At 43.1% G+C, this 21280-nt stretch overlaps 1 protein-coding gene across 2 annotated transcripts in view; it reads right to left on the bottom strand.

The window, feature by feature from the left end:
- Window positions 1–6793: 6793 nt before the first annotated feature.
- UPK1B (uroplakin 1B) overlaps window positions 6794–21280 on the bottom strand; it is a 30116-nt gene continuing 15629 nt past the window's right edge. For both annotated transcript variants that reach the window (XM_078453042.2, XM_060639944.3), the window contains 5 exons: window positions 21169–21243; window positions 20102–20224; window positions 17814–17993; window positions 11634–11717; window positions 6794–7718 (listed from right to left, as the gene is read on the bottom strand). In XM_078453042.2, coding sequence (XP_078309168.1) covers window positions 7668–7718; window positions 11634–11717; window positions 17814–17993; window positions 20102–20224; window positions 21169–21243 — 513 coding nt within the window. In that variant the 3' untranslated portion in view covers window positions 6794–7667. The remainder of the gene's footprint in view (window positions 7719–11633; window positions 11718–17813; window positions 17994–20101; window positions 20225–21168; window positions 21244–21280) is intronic.

The raw sequence follows: 21280 nt of genomic DNA, 5'->3' as shown, positions 1-21280 counted from the left end.
TCAGTATCCATAATCCTCAGCAGTTTACAAGCAAATGAGACTGAGTCCCCTTACTCCCTTTCTTTTTTTTTTTTTTTGTATCCTTCTGTTCCTTCTTCCTGTTTTTCCCTTTGTCAACTGGCGGCAGGCCCATGGCAGCTGCCTCTGCATCTCCTCTCCTGGGCCTATCATGCCTTTGTTCTCTTCATCCTCTTGTGCCTGCTCCTTCCCCACCATCAGCACTGGGTGCAGCAGGACTGGCCTCTGGGGCGCACCTGGTTGGTTATAGGATAGGAGGGGTGGAGGCCAGGGCTTGGGTCCCAGCCTTTGATAAGGAAGGTGGAGCCGGGGCACTGACTTGGGCAGCAGCAGTGATTTGGGAGAGAAGCCACCAATACCGCTGAGCTTCCTGGGGTTGGGGGGCAGGGATGTGCAAGGATTATCTAAGGAAGGTAATAGGAAATGGATTCTGGGTCAGAACAGAAATAATATTTTGTTTGCATGAGTGAATGGGCACATAAATAAGGTAGATGTGGATGTTCTTAAGCAAGCATTAATGCAACCGTGCCCCAGGGTCTCTCCATCCATCCTTATTATATGACACTTTAATCGTTAAACTTTAACATGAACGAGTGCTAGCCAGTAAGTGTAAATAATGTCCTTCCCAAACAGGGAGAGGGAGGGAATAGGAGGGTTTGGGGCTCCCAAGAAAGGCAGCAGTCACCTCCCAAGTGGGGAATGAGAATTTGAAAGGAAGATACATTTTATAGATAGGACAGGTTTACCTAGGGCTGGCCTGCTTTACGTCTAACTTAGTAGGGACAAGTAAAAGCTGTGTTTTTTCTCCATTTAGCAAAGAAAATAATGGTGGTTTTCATGTTCCTATTCTCTCTCTTTTCTGCAGAATCTTTAGCATGCTGCCCCACATTCTCTTAATTATAATCATATGCAGACTGCCCTGTTGTAATTGCCAAAAGCCCATGCCAGGGATCCCCACTTTGGAGGCTGTGGGTCCCAGGTCATGGTTGGGAGGGTAAAGAAAGAGAATAATATGTGCAAGGAATTTGAGGATCCGTATTTGAGAATTCAGTTTTTTATTAAATAGCAACAGAATATAGCCACTACAATGTGGAAATTCTGTGTTTTCAATGACGAGTAAGCATCTGCATTTTTTTTTTAATGTTAGAAACCACTGTACTATGCCTATTACTCTTCAGATCATTCTTGCAACCAATATAATGCACCAGTCGTTGAAATGACTCATTGTGAAACCTCTCAAGGTGGAACAGAATTTTTTAAGACCTCGGGGCATCTGACTGGCTCAGTTGGTTAAGTGTCGGACTCTGGCTCAGGTCACGATCTCAGTTTGAGCCCTGCATTGAGCTCTGCACTGACTGTGCCCTGACAGTGCAGAGCCTGCTTCAGATTCTCCAGCTCCCTCTCTCTCTGCTCCTCCCCCGCTCTCTCTCTCTCTCTCTCTCTCTCAAAAATAAACATTAAAAAAAAAAAGACCTCTATTTCTCTACCATGCCACTTCACCTGCACTGGGGTGTGACACCTGCCTGCTCATGGCTGCCATCCACCTCCTTCTCTCCACAGCTGGGCAGAGGAGTTCAGCCTCAAAGGAACCAAGTTTCCCCAATACCTGCCCTGTATGTTCTCATTGTCAACTGCAACAAAGAGGCCAAGGTTTTTGAGCTTTGTAGATCTGCCTACCGTAATTGCTAAGGATTAGGAGTGCAGTCTATTTGGACATCACAAATACTTGGAAGAGTGTGCTCCTTTAAAAGTTTGGGTTGGTTTTTTTCTCACTTCCACTTCCACTCAGTTTTATGATTCTTTATGCTCTTGTGATGTTTTTACGCACACTTTATTGATCCTGTTGACTCTTGAGACAAATAGGGTAGATGAGGAAGTAGAGGTTCTGAACAGGTGGGGGACTTGCCAGAAATGGCACAGCTAGTAAATGGCAGAGTCAGGGCACACACTCAGGTGTCCTGACTTCAAGACCACATTGCCTTCATCTTGGCTTCTCTCATTTTTTAATTTTTGGAGGGGGGCTGGCTTCTCTCATTTTCTTTTCCTTTTTTTAATAGACTGGGCACAAGTGAGCAAGAGCAGAGAGAGAATCCCATGGGGGGCAGAGAGAGAGAGAGAGACAAGTGGGGCTCACCAGAAGCAGGGCTCGAGCTCACGAACTGTGAGATCATGACCTGAGCCGAAGTCAGATGCTTAGCTGCGTGAGCCACCCAGGTACCCGGCTTCTCTCATTTTCAAAGGTAGTTTTCCTGTGTATATATCTTTGTCCTATTTCCCAGAGAAGTTTGGTATCTTCTGTGATCTAAAAAGTATGTTTCATTCTCATCTGGTCTCTGAACTTTTTCCTGACTCCCTCCCTGGTTTTTCTGCCCTTAGCCCCCTCACTTCCACTCAAACCCCAATTGGACAGGTTTGTTGAGGGGTCCCAGATGCTCTGTGGATGGACTTTCAGGAGAAATGAAGATATTTTCTGCTAGACTCAAAACCTCTACTTTCTCCAATTTTTGTATATACACAGTTCTTAAAAGCCATTAACGTGTCTTACAAGATGGAACATATTCAGGTATATTTCATAAGTACTTTTTTGCCAATCACATTCCAAATTTTAAATGTATTCTTTAGTACCTTATTTAAGCTATTGCCACCGTCACTGGTTTTAAGTACACTGAAGACCATCTTATACCTGCTAAGAGGCCCTCAGAGGTCTGAAAGGTGTTCACAGAGGACTGGCTGAGAGGGTCTCACTCTCAGGGAGCTTGACTGTACCAGCAAAGGGTCTGTTGTTCCATTGATGACTGTTGAAAACTCAAAATCAAACCTCGTGTGTGTGTGTAATTTTGGTCCTTGGAAGAGAGGTTGGTGAAGGGTGGGTCATAATAATAATTGAATGCTTGCTCTGTATTGGCCAAGTTACCTGTGTGATTTTATTTATTTTATTTAATTTTATCTTGCCAGTAGCCCTGTAGGTATGTATGTACTGCAAAGAAAAAAACAGATTCAAGTTAAGTAGCTTAACCGAGGTTGGTAGGAGGAGGAGATAAGTCACTTGAATCCATTCTTCTTGACCTCTGTATCTTATGTTCCCCCACCCTGAATATCACATTGTCAGGAGATTATGAAATTTCTCTGTGATGGCATCAAGGGCAGAGATCTCATCTGTAGCTAGGGTTCTAGAAATAACATACAGTACATGAGATGTATCCATTAAAATGCCTTATCTGGACTACCCCAGTACATTCTTCCACCATAGAGTAGGAATTTTGCTAAAAAGCTATTACTCATTGCTATTGTTTCAGGGCCAGTAAATTTGGACTGCTTATTTGATTATCAAGCTTATCATAATAAATTGAAGCAACATGACATTAGTTGGCATGTTCCCAGGGATTATGGGCCAAGCAGAGTACTTCAGACCAGATTTATGGTATAACTTCCTATTGGCATCTCTTACAGCCTGTTACCATTCTAACGCACTTGACATATTTTAGTCCTCTCAGTCTCCTTTGGGGAGAGACCTGTTTTCCTGAAACAGGTTCCAAGAGGCTGAGTAAATTGCCAAAGTCATGCAGAGCTGGGATTTGGAGCCAGATATTTGACTCCAGAGTTTGTGTTCTTAACCACTTCATGGTAACAAACCAACAAATATGCCAAGAAAGGAAAGAGAGATGGACAGTTGTTTGGAATGGCTACGCCCTTCAGAGACCCCCAGGAACACTTCTGCAGTAAATAAGTTGGGATTATGACTCCCAGTGAGGGAGAACACGCCATGAGGAATCATGAGGTGTCTTAGAAAAAGGGAGTTTGAACCTATTATGGCGTTTGGGTTTTGTTGGGGCATTTGGGGAGGGCTTGAGCAAGCAGGGTGTGCTCTACGTTTGGACATTGTCAGAAAGTGGGGGCAATTCTATAAGCGTGTCTACATTTTATTCATAGGGACTAGCAGGAGAATAGAGCTGTAATTGGTAAACTCATAGCAGTCATTTATTTTAGCCAAATTGGGTGTGTTTGGTATTTTGCAGGTGGCCCAGTGACCTTGTACTTGTGCTTGGACAAAATGATGAAGTGGACTTGCTTTGCCTCATTTTATGCAACCTTATCTGAAGTTGGTGTTCTGTGAGATTGTTTACATCTGATAGGATTGTTTATAGGTATGAGTGCAGGCCAGTTTCTGACTGTTGGGCTGCTCTTGTTTTCTTTTTCAGCAGGAACCCAGGGTAGAGGCCATTAGAAAGTAGGGCATGATGGCAAGCTTTCTCTAACCCCAGAATTTGGTTATTTGTCTCCATCAAAGGCAGGGGTGTGTGTGTGTGTGTGTGTGTGTGTGTGTGTGTTGGGCGTTGGTTGGGGATTGTGGGGAGGGTTGCTTGGAGAAGGGTCTGGGAACTATGCATTTCTCAGCAATGCTGCCTTTTTCCAAGATGTTTGTGGATCTCATCAGATGGGATTATTCAAGCCTTATGATAAAAATGTCACACATGAAAGCAAACTCAGTAGCTTACAACTAGTCTTCTCTGGCTTTTTTTTTTTTCTGGGTTTCTTTTTTGATTGAGTCTCAAGTATAGAAGGTGATAAGGATCTGGGTGTGGTGAAGCAGAAAAGACAAAAGGAAGGAAATACTTGATTCTGAAGGAGAAAGACAATTGGTCATTCAGTAGAGATAAGAAACCAGCTCAGTTTCCAGTTTCTCAGCCACAACCCTGCTCCTCAGTGGGCTGGGTGGGGGCGTAGGGTGGAGCTTTGAGAGGAGATTGGATTTTCGAATTCACGTGACCACTATTCTTTCTCTTTATGGGTAGCCAGGAAGTATCTGATGTGCTGCTTAGAATTGGAGCAGTTTCTGTGTATTCCAGCTCATGTAGGAAAAATAGTTACAGGGCTAACAAACCTGAGCAGTGGGCTTTATAACATTCTGTGTACGCAGCATGCCAGGAACCCGGGTGACAACCTGGGAGGAATCGGCGAACCAAGAGAGCGCGATGACCCATCTGCCATTGCCGCCAAGTGAAACCTACCCCAGAGTTAGCCTGACCCGTTTTTGGTGTTAGGTAGTAATTGTTCTTTGGTACCTGATAAGCAGGCCCATGGACTGTTGGAGAAGTGGGAATTTCTCAAGACGGTTTGTCTGGGTGGGTCTTGAGCCCAGCAGCCTGCCAGCTCCCCAGATCCAGGTGCTCCTACTCTCCCTGGTCTGGTGAGGCTGGACCTGGGCCTCACCCCGGGGCCTGAATGGTGGTGTGAGTCCCACTAACAGTCCCAGAAGCCAGAAGGAAGTGAGGAAGGCTGGGCTTCCGGGGAAGGTGGAGAAAGGTGGAGGCCCAAACTAGGCAGAGTGGAAACTGCCCTGAGGTTAAACTGAAGACCCCTGGGGCACAAAGCACAGTCCCGAGTGGCTGGACTTCTCCAGTGCAGAGAAGTCTCCAGGCCTGGGATTCTCTCAGCTGAAGGGTATGTCCTACCCGAGTGTTAGCGGCCTGGATGTAGTGGTACCTGAGTTCGGGGCCTTATTTGGTTTTTGGAGGAACGAAGTCTGTCCACATTCACAGTGGAATTTGCACCTTTTCTGAAGATGAGGCTGAGGCTCCAGGTAGAAGGCTAGCTGGAGAGGTGACAAGGGGCACTTACTAACTGAAGGCCTGTTCTCTTTCTAGTTAATTCTTGGTAGAGAAGGCAGGAGGTAAGATTTAGAGAGCAGCAGGTGGGCCATCTTGCCCCACAACAGCTCTTTCCTGTTCCCACAGCTGCCTTGGATTTTTACCAACTAGAAATCATTTTCAGTTATCAATGAAAAATCCACATAGAAGATTAAGGGAGTGGGAACTAGCTGTCATTCACTCCTTAGTATGAATTAGTCTGTACAAAGCTTTCCCTTAACCTAGAAGAGATCAAATCACAAGAAGAATGAAATTTTGTAGGTAGATTTTTGGAGCATGAAGCCCTAGAGGGAAAGTCAGGAGTGGTTTGGGGCAGAATTTGCTCAGTCAGCAGAGAGCATGAGGGCACTGGAAAACCTGGTTAGCACTAGAAGCAAAAGGCATTGGAACACATGAGAGAGGCATTTCAAAACTTTCCCCAGAGTGAGGTCCTTCCCTCTCTTTCTTCTAAAAGACCATGGAGAGAATCTCAGCCAAATACAGGTGTCATTTATCCTGACATCCCAAGCACTCTCCTGGAGATATAAGGTGAAGCAGGGGAGGGCAAGCCAGTTGGGCATCAGGACATGAGCCTTTGGTCCCCTATCCTGGGAATTAAGGATCAGGCTGTCACCCCAGTTTTACCAGCAGGTACATGGCGAAGGCACTCCTCTCCCCCCTCCCCGCCCCGCCCCCCCCCCCCCCCCTGCATCCCAGGGCTCAGCCCAACTCACCAGAACCTGGCCGGGCCATGAGATCAGGGCACTCTGTGAGTCATCTGCGAGTAAGACCATGAAGGAAACATACATTTCCTTCCTAGGGGACACAGTTCAGCAGTTGGAAGTTTGAGATGCTTCCTTTGTAGAAGAAAAGGATTGAAGAGCTGGAGCTCCATCACTGCTATTGGGCTAAGTGCAGCAGGAGTGAAAAGTGAAAGTAAATTTAGAAGTTCCAACCATTTAACTGCACAGCAGGGTTACAGAGTATCCAGCAGGAAACCTCACCCTATTGCATTTTCCATCTCCTACACTTTAATTCCCATGAGCCTAAAAGGCTCTGCGGTTGGTCCACTCATTTTGTTATACTTGTATATGACCAATTATGCCATGGGTAAACACAAAACAAGGTGAACATATTTAAAAGCCTTCTTTATTTATAAGACTAGACAAACAAATATTGAATTATAAGAATTTCTTTCAGGACCACAAATAGAAACAGTTCAGAAGAGGAATATTTTGACAGTAACAGAAATCACCATAAATCATGTAGCTAATAGCCAGCTTGCTTCTCTCTTGTTTGAAAGGTGTTTTAAAAGTTGACATGGGTGAATATGTGACAAGCCCCTTCTTTGTCCCCAAAAGTCCATATACTTTTCATGGGAGAACTGAGCTTAATACACAACATGTCACTCTGCTGTGTCTGAGAGGAAGTTTCAACCACTATTAACTCAAGGTTGGATATTGTCCTGGAGAATAAAGGTGTCCTAAGTTGGCATTAAGGGAATCACATGAGTCTGCGTAGATGGGAGACACCATAGAACAAAGGCCAAAGACACCAAAGGACAAAGGCCATAGAACAAAGGCCAACTTTTCCTTAGTTCTCCCACCTGTGCAAATTTGACTTGAATAAAAGCCTTTGGAAGTCTCTTTTAGAAAGCAGTGAGAAATATTTGCCTTCCAAATACAGACTTGGGCTTACTGCAATATCACAGGTTCCTGTGGATGTCTTTATGCCCCCAAATTAAACATAAACAGGGGTGGAAGTAGTTACCGTCTTTCTAAAGTCTCCTTTTCCTACCATGTATAAAAATGTCGCAGAACCCCAGACCAAGCTGAAAACACTAGTGAGAATTTTGAGAGGCTGAGAGCTCAGAGGAACACCACACCAACTGACTTGGTAATTTGAGTAAGAATGCACACATCCCCTCAGGGCTCAGATGTGAGATATATACTGGGAAAGCAAGCTTGCAGCACGCGGTCCAGAGTCGCTGGAGGAAGGTGGTATAATGGTGACACTTCATTCTTAATATTCGATTCTGCTCCAGTAGAACATGGTACCCAGGAGAACCCAAAACTAGAATAGAAAGGCCAAAAAATAAATAAGGAATTGTTTTAGAAACATCTCATACTTGGGGGGGAAAAGGATGTTAGGTTCAATGGAGTACTACATGGCAATGAGAAAGAACGAAATATGGCCCTTTGTAGCAACGTGGATGGAACTGGAGAGTGTGATGCTAAGTGAAATAAGCCATACAGAGAAAGACAGATACCATATGGTTTCACTCTTATGTGGATCCTGAGAAACTTAACAGAAACCCATGGGGGAGGGGAAGAAAAAAAAAAAAAAAGAGGTTAGAGTGGGAGAGAGCCAAAGCATAAGAGACTGCTAAAAACTGAGAACAAACTGAGGGTTGATGGGGGGTGGGAGGGAGGGGAGGTTGGGTGATGGGTATTGAGGAGGGCACCTTTTGGGATGAGCACTGGGTGTTGTATGGAAACCAATCTGACAATAAACTTCATATATTGAAGAAGAAAAAAAAAAAGGATGTTAGGTTCACTCAGGCTTAGATGATGCTGAATTTTTAAGAGTAATCTCACCTTAAGAAACCTCGTGGGGCAGGGACACCAGGGTGGCTCAGTCTGCTAAGCGACCGGCTCTTGATTTTGGCTCAGGTCACTAACAGTTCTTGAGATCACGTTGGCAGCATGGAGCCTGCTTGGGATTCTCTCTTTCCCTCTCTGCCCCTCCCCTGCTTGCATTCTCTCTCTCTCTTAGTAAATAAGCAAATAAACTAAAAACAAACAAACAAACAACACCTCATGGGGCAGAGGTAACTATCCTGCCACTCAGACACACCTTCCCCATTTCCCACCTCCCTGTCCCAAACTGCACCCAGACTTGCCGTCTTCTGGGATTGCTCCTCTCACCTCTGTGCTAAACTAGCCCCCCTGGGGAAATCCTTTCTTCTTCCCATCAGGGCTAATGACCCTCCAGTGGCTTCCTATTTCTCGTATGTACCATTTGGAGGTACAATTTTCTTACCTTCTACTATTGAACCTCTCCTCCCACAGGACTCCCTCTTTTCCCAAAAATGCTTATGACCTGGTACGGCCTCCCCTGCAGAATGCCACAGAACTCAAGGCATTTGACTCAGGCAAGGGGCTGGAATATCTGGGTTCTTCTGCAGCTCTGCTCCTCCCTCCCTACATCTGGAAAGTAGAGATAGTACCATCTTCTTCACCTACCCCCCCAAGTTAGAAGATGGAATGAGATCATAAAATAGCATTACTGCTAATGTCTGATGTTTATTGACTACGTACTACACATCAGACACTGTCGTGAGTGCTGCGCATATAACTCCACTGAGTGTTTCCAGAACCCGGTGAAGAGACTGAGAGAGTGAGGAACTTAACCAAGGAGACTGGCTACCTACCTAGCTATTATTCTAGGGATTTAATGCTAAAAGCATTGGATATGACACCTTGTCCATAGCAGGTCCTCACTACACTTGGTTTCCTTCCCTTCCCTCTTTTGAATTTCATTCAGGGGGGCTTCCTAGATTCAGAGTCCATTTGAGGCTTGTGGAAATGTCAAGGGTTTTTAACTGGTCTGGAGTTTTAAGGTCCTTGAGAGCCTTTAAACATTATCCCACAGTTCCTGCTAGCATGGCTGAATAGGAACTTCACTGTTAAAATTTTTCATTCATTCAACAAAGTATCAAGCACATGCCATGTGCTCTGCTAAGCACTGGGGATACAGAAGCTGCTGGTTCCCAGGCTTTTGGCGGAGACAAATACATTGTAGTAGAGTGACCATTACATGACAGAGGTGTGTGCAGAGTGTTGTGGGAGTTCCTGAGGGTGGGTGAGGGACCACCGATGACTTCTCAGAGGAAATGATTTTCCCTTCCTGCCTGCCTCACTCAGCTTCTCACCCCAAACCCAGCATTTCCTAAAGTGTGGTGCATAACCACCCAAGGGACCCTTGTGGGTGTCCATGAGGTCAAGACCTTTTGCATAACAGTGTTAAGACTTTTTTTTTTTTTTTTTTTTGCCCTTTTTACTGTTTTCACATTTGTACTGATGATGCAAAGCAGTGGAAAGTAAAACTGCTGGCATCTTAGCAGGATTTAAGTTAGAGGCACTAAACTGTGTTAGTAGTCAGTGTATTCTTCACTGCTGTGTACTTGCAGTAAAAAAAAAAAAAAGGCAGACTTAAGAGATTTAGAGTTTTAGAATTTTAAGGTTGTTTTTGGTGAAGCAGTAAGAATTACTAATTTTATTAAGTGTTCACCTTTGAATATACATCTTTTTAATATTCTTGAAACAAAGTATGCACAAAACAGTTTGTTGCATAGTGAAACCTGATGGTTGTCTGAAGGCAAAGCACTTGTGTAATTGAGTTGTATACTAAACCAGCCATTTTTTCATGCAACATGACTTTTACTTGAAAAAATGACTAATAATAGACAAGCTACAGTTATTCAGATTGGATGTTTGGCAGACATTGTCTCAAAATTTTACAAAGTGAGTCTGTCACTTTGAGGAAAACAACTGACAATACTTGTTGCCAGTGATAAATTTGGGCACTCAAGCAAAACTCAGGAAACTTGTTTCTGTCATGATGGGCCCATAGCACCCCCATGCTTAAGGTCCTTTCCAATATGGCAATAACAATGAATGTGATTTATTGGTTGCATAGAGAATTCAGCCTACATTTGGAAGATCAGCATAACACAGTGAACCAATATTTTCCCAAATAACTGATGCATGTTGTTAATAGAATCACGGACGGGTAAATGACATATGCAAATTTCAAGACAAATTGATGTAACCTATTTTAATATAACAGTCTGAAAAGTTTGTTGACATAATTTTAGAATCCACGTTGCAACTAATGTTTAAAAACTACTAGTTGTCAAGCTTTGTGTAATATCAAAGAATATTCACGATTACGTTTAGATAAGGCTATCAAAACATTCTTGGTTTTTTCACTACCTATCAGTGTGAGGATGGATTTTCTTAAAATCCTTCAACCTAAGCAATATACTATAACAGAGGAAGTGAAGAAGCAAATATGAGAACCCAGCTGTCTTCTATTAAAACCAGACACCGAAGATACTTTTAAAAATGTAAAACAATGCTACTTTTCTCATTGTTTTTGTTTTAGAAAATAGGCACTTTTTTCACAAAAATATATTGTTAACAGTAACATGTAATCAGTTTATTATTGTTACTTTAAATGAATTAATAAGTATTTTTTAAAATTCTGTGTTAATTTCTAATAGCGTAACTATAAATAGATATAGCCCCCATAAATAAAAGCTTGCTGGAGTCCTCAGTAATTTTTGAGAGTGTGAAGGGGTTCTGAAACCAAAAGTTTAGAACTTCTTCCTGAATGCAATGAGTGGCTCTAAATCCTGACAGCAGATTAGAATTATGTGGAAAAAAAAAATTTTTTTTTTTAAATGCCTGGGTCCTGCCCCTAGATCCACTGAATCAGAATCTCAGAGTTTGGGGCTCATGCATAGTTTCTTTTCCCCGAGCTTTCCCAGGAAGTTTTAATGTGCAGCCAGGGCTGAGAACCACTGCCCTACCTTTCTGTTGCATGAACATCACATAAAGTAGATGAGGTGAGCCTGGAGGAGGCAGCTCTTTGGAAGGAGCAAACGCAGATCAGTGCTGGGCAGGAGCCATCTAGGGAGCTGACAGTGTTTGGTATTTAACTATAATGAATTCATGAGATCTAGAGAGCCGGAAGGGCAGGCAAATGCTTCCCCATCAGCCTGAAGAAGGATGTGGCTAGTAGGGCACATCTCTTCCCTGGTAGGGGATATAAACACCCACTTGTCAGGGGAATCCACTGTCCTTGGTCTGGTCCTGACTAGCCCTCAGGTCCAAGGTTTTGTTTCCAGACTGTCTAGTGTGGCTGGATTAACCAGGGGTTAATCTCAAGTCCTCTCCTTAACTTGTGCAGGGAAATACTCACAGTCCAGCAGAGAATGGCAAATCCAAACCAGGCAACCCCCCAGGCATGTCTGTTCATCGGTCCAGAGATGAGTTCGTAGCAGCCCTGGAGGGGCAGGTGATCCCACATGGGTGTGAGAGGAACCAGAGAGAAAGATGTAAGAGATGGGGGAAAAGCAGATATCTATTTGTATCAATACTCTTCCAAAGTCTAATTTAACATAACCAGGCTATTTCAACATCCCCGTGGACATCCAGGTATTAACAGGGCTCTGCCAAGGGGATAGAAATAATTCTGTTCAACAGCTACTCTATATCACATTATTTTATGTCTTTATCACTCAGTCTAACAAAGGTGCTGCTATTTTAGTCTGACATTTTTTTTTTAATTTTTTTTTTTAACGTTTATTTATGTTTGAGACAGAGAGAGACGGAGCATGAACAGGGGAGGGGCAGAGAGAGAGGGAGATACAGAATCTGAAATGGGCTCCAGGCTCTGAGCTGTCAGCACAGAGCCCGACACGGGGCTCGAATTCACGGACCGCGAGATAGTGACCTGAGCTGAAGTTGGACGCTTAAACCGACTGAGCCACCCAGGCACCCCTGTTTATTCTTAAAGAAAACTGCTTCTAATCTATGAAAATCAGAGTTGTTTTTTTTTTTAAGCATTGAAAGAAGTCCTGTTTCATGCTTTCATTTGACACTATGTTTCAACATATCTTTATTGGATTCTAGTGAGGGCTTGAAAAGCCATGTGTGCGTGCAAATGATTCATTTTTTATTAATCAAATCATTCATTCATGCATGCCATAATCCGGAAAGTTTGTATATTTGGCACACTCTGTTCCATCACCATGCGAAGTTGCAGGAGTAATACACACACGTGGGGCTAGGGCTGCCCTCTGAGTGACCCATGCTAAAGCCCTGGGAGAAGTCTAGGAAATGCAATCGCCAGATGATTCCGTGGACTTTCATGTCCAGAGTGAAATGCTCTCCAAAGGCTGACCTTGAAGTTTAGGCCCTGCCCAGTGGCTATAGGTGACCGTTTAACGTTCCATCTTTTCGGACCCTGCTCCAGTCCCTTGTTAACCCACTTACGCACCCTGCCTTTGCTAAGTACCTCTATTTTCTCCATTTACTCTTCTCTATATTACAGACGTCTGCATTCAACTACATGCTCAAGTAAAAAAATTGAATTATCTTTAACTGTTCTTCTCTTATCCAACATCAAATATGCAGGCAAAACCTTTTGGGTCTACTTTATTTTATTTTATTTTTTTTAAGATTTTATTTTTAAGCAATCTCTACACCCAACATGGGGCTCAAACCTACAACCCTGAGATCAAGAGTAGCATACTCTTCCAACTGAGCCAGCCTGGGTCTACTCTTAAAATATATCTCAGGGACACCTGGGTGGCTCAGTCAGTTAAGTGTCTGACTCTTTGCCTTGGGTCATGATCTCACGATTTGTGGGTGTGAGCCCCGTGTTGGGCTTTGCACTGGAAGCATGGAGTCTGCTTGGGATTCTCTCTCTCTCTCTCTCTCTCTCTCTCTTCATCTCTCTCTCTGCCCCTCCCCCACTGGTTTCCCCCCTCTCAAAATACATAATACATAAACTTTAAAAACTATATCTCAAATTCAAACACTTACTAACTCCTGCTGACACTTTGGTCCACTATGGTCTCACACCAGAATTACTACAATGGCCTCTTAATTGGTCTCCCTGAGGCCTGAGCCTACTGTTGGCATCCTACTTACCTTTATATAGTGCCAGAGGGATGCTTATAAAACATAAATCAGATAACTTCAAATCCCTGCTCCAAAGAAATGGCTCTCCGCCACCCTTAAAATGAAATTCTGAGTCCTCGCAATGGCCTGCGGGATACTCTCTGATGCGGCTCTGCCTCTATGACCCCAGCTTCCTCTACCAGAAGCTGTTTCCCTGCAAAGCTAATGAGCTTAAGCTTCAGGGCTGCTTACTTGCAAGACCATTTCAAGGCCCTGCACCTAATTTTGTATGCGTATTTTCAGTTTTTTTTTCCTAAGGGGGATCCTTCCCTGCAGATTCAAGCCCTACAAATCCTAGATCATTCTTGCCTTCTACTCCTCCACTCATTCTGGCCTTGCCATGCTGATGTCCTTGGTGTTCCTCTAAAATGCTAACAGGGGTGCCTGGGTGGCTCAGTAGGTTAAGTCTCTGACTTCAGCTCACGTCATGATCTCACAGTTATGGGTTTGAGCCCTGCGTCGGGCTCTGTGCTGACACCTCAGAGCCTGGAGCCTGCTTAAGATTCTGTGTCTCTCCTTCTCTCTCTGCCACTCCACTGTTTGTGCTCGCTCTCTCTCTCTTTCCAAAATGAATAAACTAAAAAAATTTAAAAAGCTAAGAATGCTCCCACTTCAGAGCCTTTGCACTTGCTGCTTCTTTTCCTTAGAACTCTCTTCCCCAATCTTCTTTAAGTCAAGGTCTCATTTCCTCACTTAATTCAGAACTCTATGCAGATACTATCTCAACAAAGCCTTTCCTGACCACCATAGAGAAAAAAAAACCCTATCATTCCTTATATACCTACCCTGCTTTATTTCTGTCTATGGCATTTATCACTACCTGGAACGTATCATGTATTTACTTGGTAACTTGTTTGGTGCCTCCCATACTACAGTGTAAGCTCTGGAGGGCAGGGATCTTATTGTGCTCATTGTTGAATCTCTAGAACCCAGCACAAGTGCCTGGCACAAAATAGGCACCCAATAAACATTGATAGAATGAATGGAACATGATACGAAGAGATGATTATGACAATATCATTCGTGACACAATAGTTCACAAACACTCCTGTATCCATTACTCACTGATCCTCCTGACATTCCTGGACATTTTGTCCTAACATGTACAAAAGCCCACTTATGTCAGGTGCCAGGCACTGGGCTGGACATTCAGCAGTGACAAGACAGACATGGGTATTGTTCTCATGGAACTCACAGACAAAAGCCCCAGGTTTTTCACCTCTTCTTATTTAGTGCCTTTTCATGATGCCTTTTTATCATTGTAGTGGTGCTTACTTTGGTCTTCCTTAGTTCTGTGATAATGTTCTTGAGGTATAGTGATTAGACAGCGCGTAGCGTTTCTAGGGCAGTTGGAGCATGAGTAAGAAGACATATACCTGCATCTTACATGCTATGTGAAATTCTGGTTTACTTATTTATTTTTTTAAGTTTATTTTGAGAGAGAGAGAGAGAGAGAGAGGGAAGAAAGAGCGAGAGAGGGAGAGAGAAAAAGGGCAGAAAGAGAATCCCAAGCAGGCTCTGTGCTGTCATAGCAGAGCACGACATGGGGTTCAAACTCACGAACTGCGAGATCATGACCTGAGCTGAGATCAAGAGTCAGACACTGAACCGACTGAGCCCCCCAGGCGCCCTGGTTGATTTCTATTATCACCACACTTATGATGACATCCCTAATTTTGTTAGCCTTCATTTATGCAGATTTCGAAAAGCCACAATATGGATATGAAAAAGAGTCATTTATCTCTTCAACCAACCACCCACCAAACATTCCCCAATGCCTGCATTGTGCCAGGCAGCCTGTGGGGTACTGGAGACACAGAATGGAGTAATGCATGGTCCTCAAGGGGACTCAGAAAAAAGGAGCCTTGTGAAAAAATACTTACGATACGTCAACTGCAATGACAGAAGTACAGTGTATGAAGTACTGGGTGGCATATTTTCCTTTGTGGAAAGGGATTGCTATAGGAGAATTAGCAGGACTTATAACGTGGAAAGGATTGTGGTGTGTGGGAATCTGGAGGACCAGGAGGGGGAGAAGTGGAAAGGATTAGAATATAAGAACTTTGTCGAGAGTGAAGAATGAGTGAGATTGAGAAAGTAGGAGCACGGGGAGTTAGAGACAGAAGGAAGTTAGAGACGGGGACAGAGAGAAGAATTTCAGGTCCAGGAATTTGGCAGGAGAGTAGGGTTGCGTGATGATGAGTTTGTAGCTGTGGTGTAGCTGGTGGGTGGGTAAGGAGATGGAAATGTTAAGGACAGGTGAGGCCAAGGAACCGAAAGGGAGAATGTGAGAAGGTTGTCAAAACTCGAGTGAAGGTCCCTCCCTACTAGAACATCACATGTCCTAGGGAGATAAACTGATTATCTGAGGGCAAATACCCCTTTCTGTCTCTCTCACAGAGATGATATAATTTCTATGTAATTACAGTCCAATCAAGATATGTTTGTGAGGGTCAGTGCCAAGGTTGAAATATGGAAAGCATTTTATTACTCCTGAGAGTGATAATTATATTGCATATTGTGATTATAAGGAATAAATTGAATCTTTAGAGCAGTCTGAATGTACCTGATTAAAATGACACTAAAACAATGCTGCTCAAAAGCTAAATAAGGGTTGCTTTGAAGGACTCTGCAAAATAATCTACATCACTCCTACATCCTTTTCCGGATTAATGCATCCAATCCCAGTCCAGGCACCCTTCCAGATGTGGGATGATGATCAGCTGTACAGTGTCCTTCATTCTAAACGTGCACATTGCATTATTTACTGCCAGACTAAGGAGTCTGACATTTCTCAAATTATTTAACAAACTGGCACACAACCAACTTTCCTCAAAATGGTAACTCGCAAAGCAGTATAAACCTTTCAGAGGCTGGCTACAATGATACGAGGATTCGCGTTGGGCTATTTGGGAATATTTCCAAATTCTTTCTTGGCTTACAGTCTAGGCTCCGGAACTAGACTGCTGGGGTATGAATCCTGATTCAACCATTTACTAGCTGAGTGACCTTGGGCTAGGTACTTCTTATATCTCTACATCTTAGTTCCTCATCCCTAAAGTAAGAATCATAATGGTGCCTACTTTTTTTTTAACGTTTTTATTTCTTTTTGAGAGACAGAGAGAGAGTGTGCATGTGCGAGAGTGAGCAGGGGAGGGGCAGAGAGAGAGAGGGAGACACAGAATCTGAAGCAGGCTGCAGGCTCTGAGCTGTCAGCACAGAGCCTGATGTGGGGCTTGAACCCATGGACTGTAACATCACGATCTGAGCCAAAGTCAGACGCTCAACGAACTGAGCCACCCAGGTGCCCCCTACCTTTGATCTTTAAACAAGTTAATATACATATGGTACTTGGAACAGTGTCTGGCTTTAGTAAGTACTCAATAAATATTAGTTTTCAGGATCATTATATCATTCTCATCAGGCTGGAAACACTTACTCAAAAACCATCTGTAACCAAATCACCAATCTAATATTTTATTAAGACTATCCTAGGGGAACTTAGGTGGCTTAGTTGGTTAAGCCACTGACTCTTGATTTTGGCTTAGGTCATGATCTCATGGTTCATGAGATTGAGCCCCATGTTGGGCTTCAAGCTGACAGGGTGGAGCCTGCTTGGGATTCTCTCTCTCTCTCTCTCTCTCTCTCTCTCTCTCTCCCCCTCCCCCACTCACATGCTAGCTTTCTCTCTCTCTCTCTCAAAATAAAAAAATAAACACGAAGAAAAGTATTATCCTATATTATCACTGAATAAGGAATGTGGTTATATAATTACTGCATTTACCATCAGCAATTGCCATTGCTTTGGAAATTAGCAAAGCATTCTCTCTTTATACACCCCTTCCAATTTACATTTTGCAAAAATAGAGCAAATCTTTGCTTAATGTAAATAGTTTTTGAAATACCAGTTCTAGGGGTCCCTAGGTGGCTCAGTTGATTAAGCATCTGACTTCGGCTCAGGTCATGATCTCTTGGTTCATGGGTTTGAGCCCCGCCTTGGGCTCTGTGCTAACAGCTCAGAGCTGGGAGCCTGCTTCAGATTCTGTGTCTCCCTCTCTCTTGTCCCTCCTCTGCTCATGCTCTCTCTCACTCTCTCTTTCTCTCTCTCTCAAAAATAAATGTTAAAAAAAATCGAAACACCAATTCTGTACATTGTGCAAATAGTTTGCATTTAAAAAAGTTGGACTTTGTTATTGCAATTCTCATGTTCTGTCGATTCTTTTAATATGCAGGTTTTCCCAGATCACCCTGCTAATCTTAGCATCCATATTTCACTACCAGAGAAGGAAATAGTTGACAAAGGTTTAGGAAAAAGGATGCGGAATTCTTTATGAGAGACTATTACCTACAGTTAAGCAGTATTTCCCTCATGAAGAGCAGGAAACCTGGCCGGTCTGGGGTGGCGAGGACTCACCTGCTTGTGGTAGTAACCAGGCACTCCTAGCTTGCAGGCCTCCAGGTTGAGAGGTTTTTTAAGACTGTCCATCACACAGCACTGACGAGGCCAGGGATAGTCGGCATCATTATTTTCGGTCCGGAAGGCAGACGTATATTTCTGCCAGTCTGATGGACCATTTACACCACAGCAATTGTCCTGTCAGTGGAAGAGAGATACAAAATTCTCTTTCATGGTCCTTGCTAGAGCCATCAATGTAGCAACTGAGATTTTATGGACAAAGAAGATACGGAAAGTATACCATATCTTGCGTTTACTAAAATTCCCCAAACAGGGGCGTCTGGGTGGCTCAGTCAGTTGAGCATCTGACTTCAGCTCAGGTCATGATCTCATGGTCTGTGAGTTCGAACCCCGCGTCGGGCTCTGTGCCAATAGCTCAGAGCCTGGAGCCTGTTTCGGATTCTATGTCTCTCCCTCTCTCTCTGACCCTCCCCCGTTCATGCTCTGTCTCTCTCTGTCTCAAAAAAATAAATAAATGTTAAAAAAAATTAAGAAAAAAAACAAAATAAAAATAAAATAAAATTCCCCAAACAAGAGCTGAGGGTATTAATAACTTACATTTTAGAGGTTGGAAAATACTTCAACATTTGTTACTTTACTAGCTATTGATGAGCTCCATGGCCTTTGATGAGTTCAACTCCCTATGCCTCATTTTCCTTAACTGTAAAACATGGCCTAGTTTCCTTAACACAGCCCATGGTCCTCAGAGTTTCAGTGAGGATTAGTTAATGCACCTAATCTGTTTTGTACAACGCCTGGTCCATAGTAAACCCTTGCTAAATGTTAATTATTATTAATATGAATATCTTGATACAGCAGTGTGAGAGAGCTATAATTAGTCTCACGACATATGAGCAAATCAAAAATCAGAAAATTAAAACTTCTAGTGGTGAAGAAATTAGGAATAATTCTTATTTTACATTTCTATATTTTTAACATTTTCTAAAGTAATTATGTATGACTTTAATAATGGGAAAAAAAATAACCAAAACCTGGTGGCACACAGCTATGTCTCTACATAGGAAACGAAGATCAGTGAACACTTAGCTAATGTCCTCACAATCTGGATAGAGTTGAGGTTAAGGGAGGAAACATACTTCACATCATTTTCCTTCCTTTTTCTAAATTCTGTTCAAATGTTTCAAGGGAGGAACTTAAAACTACAGGCCCCTCTCAACGTTTAGAATAAATACTTCGCAACAAACTTGATGATAAATCAGCTGTCTTTAAAGCATGTCCTATTTTGCTACTGGATTATGGAAAATCTCTCACCAAGGGAAATAAGTATCCTGCATTTTGACCTGAGACTTTTGGGGAAGAATGGTTAAGTTTGAGCCAGGATTATTTTAGACTGGGCTTTTAAAAGTTGGTAAGAAGGTTTTTCAAAATATGTGGGCATTCCCATTTCCATTCAAAGGGCTTAGTTCTTGTTAAAAGAGTGGAAAAAGTACGTGACCTATGGTCAGAAGAGTGATAGAAAGTAAAAAAAGTGGCCAATGAGTTGGAGTTTCTAATGGGGTAAAAAGAATTATTGGAATAGGAATATTCAGATAAATGAAGGAAATGATAGAAGATAGAGGGTAAAGAGACATTAAAGAAGGCACAGAGGCTATATGGGAGTTTGCTGATGACGTACTGTGAGCAGGTAGAGGGGAGGGGAGAGAGGGGGCAGTGTGAGAGTTGGGTCAGATTCGGGTTTATGTAGGGATAAAAGTTTACAAAGGCAGTAGGGGTGATTATGGATATTCTGAAAGACTTGGATTTTTGATGATATTTAAGATAAACTTGCATATAAGGTATGATGGCCAGTTAGAGAAAAGTGGGCATTCAAATCAATTCATACCCCATGGTCCTTAGGAGGACTAGCCCATAGGTACTAAATAAGCAAAATAGGGAATGATTGCCACTTGAGTTCAGTGTGGTGTGGAGAAGGAAACTTTTTCTTTTAATGTAGGTGATGCCTGAGTTCTAAGAGGCAGCATGTGCCTCTAGATTTCTTAACAATGTCATTATCCCTAAATGGAAGTTAATCAACATCATGGATTGAGAATAAAATAGTGATCTTGGGGTCCCACTGAGTGATGTGCACACAAGAGGCATAGATGAGAGGAATAAATGAATTTGCCTATGTCCAGTCTCTTTTTGAAGGAAACGGCCTAGAGACTGTGGTCCCCACACTTTGACTTCACTTCCAACCACGTCTTCACACCTGGATACTGGAGTCTCCCCAAGACTGCAGGCATTACCTGGAGCATGAGTCTGTCCCAGGTCTTGGTGACTCCGTTGTTTTTCCATTGGTCGTCATTGTTTGGAGGGCTATTATTTTGGTACCTCTCCAGCATCTGCTTCAGGAAGAGGTTGGGCGTGAACTATGGTAGGAGGAGGCAACACAAGAAGAAGAGTTAGCACACTCATCCCCAAGGAAGCAAAATGATTTGCTCTGCCTGTTGCTGGGGGCACTGAACGTTATCTTCTGGAGTAAAACTGCTGGAGTAAAACTGTGCTCAGAGGCACCAAGAGGGGTGGTGTATGTGGGAGGTTGCTTTGCATGTCTGAAGTCCTTATGAGGGGGAATTTAAAGTCTACCATCCTCAAAGAAATCCCAGTGAGACTAGGGCAGGGGGCAGGCATCGTAGGGTGGCTTGAACTGGGAAATGGAGAAAAGGAGAGATGAGGGATGCTGAATTGAGAGGAAGTCTTAGATGCTGTGGATTATTGCCCATCCTGCTGGAGGGCTAGAGGCTACTGCAGTGTGGGGAAGAGCACAACAGTACAAGCTTGGGTCCTGGAGTCGCTCTGCCTGGACTCAGGATTCTTCTCCTTCCCTTACCAGTTGTGTAACTTTGGACGAGTTACTTCACCTTTTTAAGTCTCATTTTTTTTTTTAAAATCTATAAAATGACCACAGTGATAATACCTACTTCATAGAGTTCTTATGAGGATTAAGTAGTTATATATTTAAATTTTTTTAATGTTTATTTTTGAGACAGAGACAGAGTGAGAGCCGGGGAAGGGCAGAGAGAGAGGAAGACACAGAATCCAAAGCAGGCTCCAGGCTCCGAGCTGTCAGCCCAGAGCCCGATGCGGGGCTCGAACTCACACACCGTGAGATCATGACCTTGAGGCAAAGTCGGATGCTTAACCAACTGAGCCACCCAGGTGCCCCAAGTAGTTATGTATTTAATATTAATGCACATATTGGAGTGCCTGGTACAGTGTAAGGGCTTAATACATGTCAGCTCTTATATTGTTATGATGATAACAATGATTCATGTGATCATTTTTGCTCTGTGCTTTTTGTGATTGTACTCACAAAGTCTCGTTGTGTTGCTGCTGTGATACAAGATGCCACTTCAAAGCCATATACTATAAACATCAGAATGAAATACTGGAAGGGAAACAAATTTAAAAAAAGCATTACATGT

This window comes from Panthera onca, chromosome C2 (genome assembly GCF_046562875.1).
Source record: "Panthera onca isolate mPanOnc1 chromosome C2, mPanOnc1 haplotype 2, whole genome shotgun sequence".
Lineage (NCBI taxonomy): Eukaryota > Metazoa > Chordata > Mammalia > Carnivora > Felidae > Panthera > Panthera onca.
This window is presented reverse-complemented; position numbering and strand designations above follow the sequence as displayed.